General features: G+C 31.7%; 1 protein-coding gene across 1 annotated transcript; it reads left to right on the plus strand.

The window, feature by feature from the left end:
* The first annotated feature begins 716 nt into the window (after positions 1–716).
* LOC141717182 (histone H2B.10-like) lies at positions 717–1195 on the plus strand. The gene has a single exon (XM_074519287.1). The coding sequence runs from the start codon at positions 766–768 to the stop codon at positions 1168–1170; it is 405 nt and encodes a 134-aa protein (XP_074375388.1). The 5' UTR covers positions 717–765; the 3' UTR covers positions 1171–1195.
* The last annotated feature ends 3016 nt before the right edge of the window (positions 1196–4211 follow it).

Genomic DNA, 4211 nt, shown 5'->3' on the forward strand with positions numbered 1-4211 from the left:
AGTTTGTTGTATGAATTTGACTTAAAATTTCTTATAAAAATGAAATTAATCGACTCATTCATATTTTGCAAAAATATTAAATTACAACAAATATCTTTATCTTGACGAGAATTAGTTAAATGAATAAATATATATAATTAATAATTCCTACCTATTCTATATTCCATTCTAAATTTTAGTTTTTATATCTTATTTTAATATGAGTAAAAATAACTACTTGTTTTTTTTTCTTTTTATTTTATTTTAAATCTACATGTTTTATTTTACAAAATTAAGGCATTTTACTCTTTATCTAGTGTCTAAGTAGCAAACAAGAGTTATTTTTTCTAATTCTCTGATGATTTTTTGGGTTTTTTCAATTTTTTTAATTTTTTAACAATTTTAAGAATAAAAATTTAAATTATTTGACCATACATATGGAGATAATAAAATAAGAAAATTTATTTAGTTATTAGTATCAAATCACTTATTTTTAATAGGAAAAAATAAATCTTGAAAAGATAAGAATCGTACCTTCTTAAATCCCACGTCAACGATCCACTTACACTCTATCCACCATTTAGCTCCGAGCACGTGTAACAACAAATTCAAATAGACCCATCCATCTCTACACCCATCCAACGCTCCAGAACACACCACCTCATTAATCCCCGTATTTTTAATCCCACCAATCATACATAATCCACGCAACTATAAATAACCATCCCACACCTAAACAAAATCCCACTCAAATCTCCCATCTTATTAAAAACACACATCCCAAAAATGGCTCCAAAGGCAGACAAAAGGCTGGTCGAGAAATCACCGAAGCAGGCAAATGTTGGCAAGAAACTTCCGAAAGAGGCCAGTTTAGCGACGATGGAAAAAAATAAGAACAATAGAAGTAGGAAGATCTTGGAGACTTATAAGATATATATCTTTAAGGTGTTGAAGCAAATGCATCCTGATGTCGGAATATCGAGCAAGGCGATGGGGATAATGGACAGTTTTATTAATGACATTTTCGAGAAATTAGCGGGAGAGGCATCGAAGTTGGCGAAGTATAATAAGAAGCCTACACTTACGTCGAGGGAGATTCAGACCGCGGTGAAGCTAGTGTTGCCTGGGGAATTGGCTAAGAATGCTATTTTGGAAGGGACCAAGGCGGTTATCAAGTTTTGGAATTCTTAGAGATTGGGAAAATTTTATGTATTTATTTTGGCTAAATTCTGCTTGAATCGTTGAAGTGATTTATGTTTTGTTATTGAAATTTGTGATCAATGAAATTGATATTTAAGGTTTTATATGTTTCTTTTCCAATAAATTAAAATTAAATAGATTAATAAAATTTAATATTATATGTTTTTATTGAAATGCGTGATCAATATAATTGTTATATGTGATGAATTGTTGATATTAAAATCTATTGAATTTTTGTCGAAACTGGTTATGTGTTATCCTACATGTTTAAGGGTATAATTTTATTTTGTTTGATTAGATATATAATTATGATTGAGATAGGTGGTTAAAAGATTAGGCAATCTCTTTGTTAAATTGTTGTATGTTAGTTACTTCGTGCACTTAATATGATTTTTTGAAAATAATGTTGTGTTCTCACCTTAGGATGCTTTTGTAGAAATGAATTATTGTTATTTTTATGTGTCTATGTAAAGGTTAGATTATAAACGTGAATAAGTTTATTAAATCTTGTATAAAATTTAGCAAGATTTGGTTCTTTGAATTGAAATTTCAGAATAATTTATTGTTGTTTGGAATATGATCTTTTAGAAATGATTAAGTTTACAAAAATTAAGTCTTTTGGTTATAATATTTTTAATGGAAAGATTCTATGAAAGTATATTGATATATATTAAATACATTAAATCTGATATTGATTTTGATGTGATGTGGTACTATTAAACTAAATTACGGAGTAACGTTCATTCTTAAAGTTGTTCAGAATATTAAACTTGTGATGGTTTATGATGTGGGGTTTATTATATAGATTGCAATTATATCTTGAATTTGGGTACTCTATTAATGTGTTACCACAAATTCATAAATCAGTTGGTAATTGTTAGTCCCTTAACAATATGGCAAGAATTACAGAAGGGGGGTTGAATGGAATTCTTGAAACTTTTTCTTGAAATAAAATGTTCTAACTCAAATATAAATATAAGTGTATTGATTAGCACAATGCGGAATAATAACTTAAGTGAATCAAGACACAAGTAATTAAAAACAAGAGTCTTTAAAAACTTTCTGGTGGATTTGAATGATTCCACCAAAGATATATATTATATATCGAGAGAACCCTGTGTGCAGAAATGCTCACAGCTGCTTACAACAATTGAACTTCTAAGACTATAGAGAAATGCTAAGAATCCTGCTTACAAATGTTTCTCTGCTTTCTTGCTTAGATCGATAGTGTCTTAGTTGCTACTACTTAGTTTATATATCACCAAGATTACAAAGTAATAAGACAAGATAATAAAATAAAAACTATCTAAATCTATCACAATGCTACTTCATTACTCTATTCCAGCATCTTTGAATATCTTCATAATAGCATGGAAATGGCAATGCTTCTTTGTTCTCGAAAACCCAGTTGAATAGGCTACCACATTCCATTTGCATCCACTCGACGCATGTGACTGTGTTGTCAATGTCAATAGATATTTGAATTTTATATCCGTCGGGTTCATGATCATCCGTCGAGTTATTGAACATCCGTCGGGTTGTCTATTTGATCATCCGTCGACTTCATTGTAGGTTATCTGTCGGGTAGCAAACTGGCACTTGACTTTATTTCATTTATGCAGAATTACAAGACATCATCTATGTACAATTAATCAACCTATTCTGCATATCTAGTTAAAGTCAACATGACTTGAATACTACTTACATAATCTATACAATGGTGAATGCAGAAATGTGCTACAGACTTATTGTTACATAAGCTACTCACTCGATGAATAATAAGTCATCATCCGTCGGGACTGTAAATCTTATCCGTCGAGTGCTATTTTATTTCACTAAGTAAAATCTACTAAGGTGTTTTGTTCATGAAATCATCAAGTACACAACATATACACAACAATCTCCCCCAATTTATATCTACTGGAATTGTAACCATAAATTGAGAGATACTTGATGGTAACAAAATACCCTAAAAATATAACTTTAAGAGAAAGTAGATATTACTGAAAAGTGCTTCAAATAACAAAAATGTACAAAGTTTTGCTCACAGTCATTTTTCAAGATACTCCTCTAGTCTGAGCAGATTTTTCTAGTTTCTTGAAGGTCTGGATCTCTTTCCAAGCTTTCTGTTGTTTTCCTCAATCTGATTTTGGAGCTGCCTGTGGAATTCCAGTCATCAGATTCTGAGAGATTTAGCTTTCCTTGCATTTCCAAAAGAGTCTCATTGCTAGAGATGCTCAATTGGTCTTCTAATCTAAAGAATCTTCTCACAACTTTGTCATCTATGAACTCCATCAGCCAGTAGGGTCTTAGATGTAACACCCCCAGATCCGGGGTCGGGGATCCGGGTCGTCACGGTCTTTCTTTCCACAATATCACTTCACTTAATTAATAATAAATAACCTTATGCTGTGACCCCACACTAACACACACCACAACCCGTTATAGTCTCAGAGATGAAATTTAAATAAGTACAAGTCTTTGAATCCACAATTTAAAAGTTATTACAACCCAAAATGATTACTTGATAAATTTACAGTTAATTGCCATTATCTGCCACAAGTTATAATTATACATAATTGATTCTCAAAAGTAGATGGTCTGATCTACAATAGATCTACCTCTGCAGCTATAGCAGCTACAACATCAACGGGAAGACGCGGGACGCTTCCCACGCGCTTGCGCTGGGTCTGCTGGGGTCTGGCCATCTCTCCTAACTGTTGTTGTGTGATGAAGAAATAAAGCAAGGGTGAGCAGCAAGCCCACCAAAATAATATGTATAATGATTTACAATATATGAGCCTACTCATAATACTCATGAAAGTCTTGGTCAAAAGAAATGAACCAAGTTTGATATCTTAATGCGATGAAGTCGCAAAATATTCAGTATATATACATATATACTTTTCAAAATATTGGAAGTCCTCTTCCATGCATAATATCACAAAGTCCCAGTGTATAACTGTATATAAAAAAAATATCGTTGCAAGGTGATCTCATATATCTAACCTTGTCTCAACGTTTTTCTGAAA

This window comes from Apium graveolens, chromosome 4 (genome assembly GCF_009905375.1).
Source record: "Apium graveolens cultivar Ventura chromosome 4, ASM990537v1, whole genome shotgun sequence".
NCBI classification, from domain to species: domain Eukaryota; kingdom Viridiplantae; phylum Streptophyta; class Magnoliopsida; order Apiales; family Apiaceae; genus Apium; species Apium graveolens.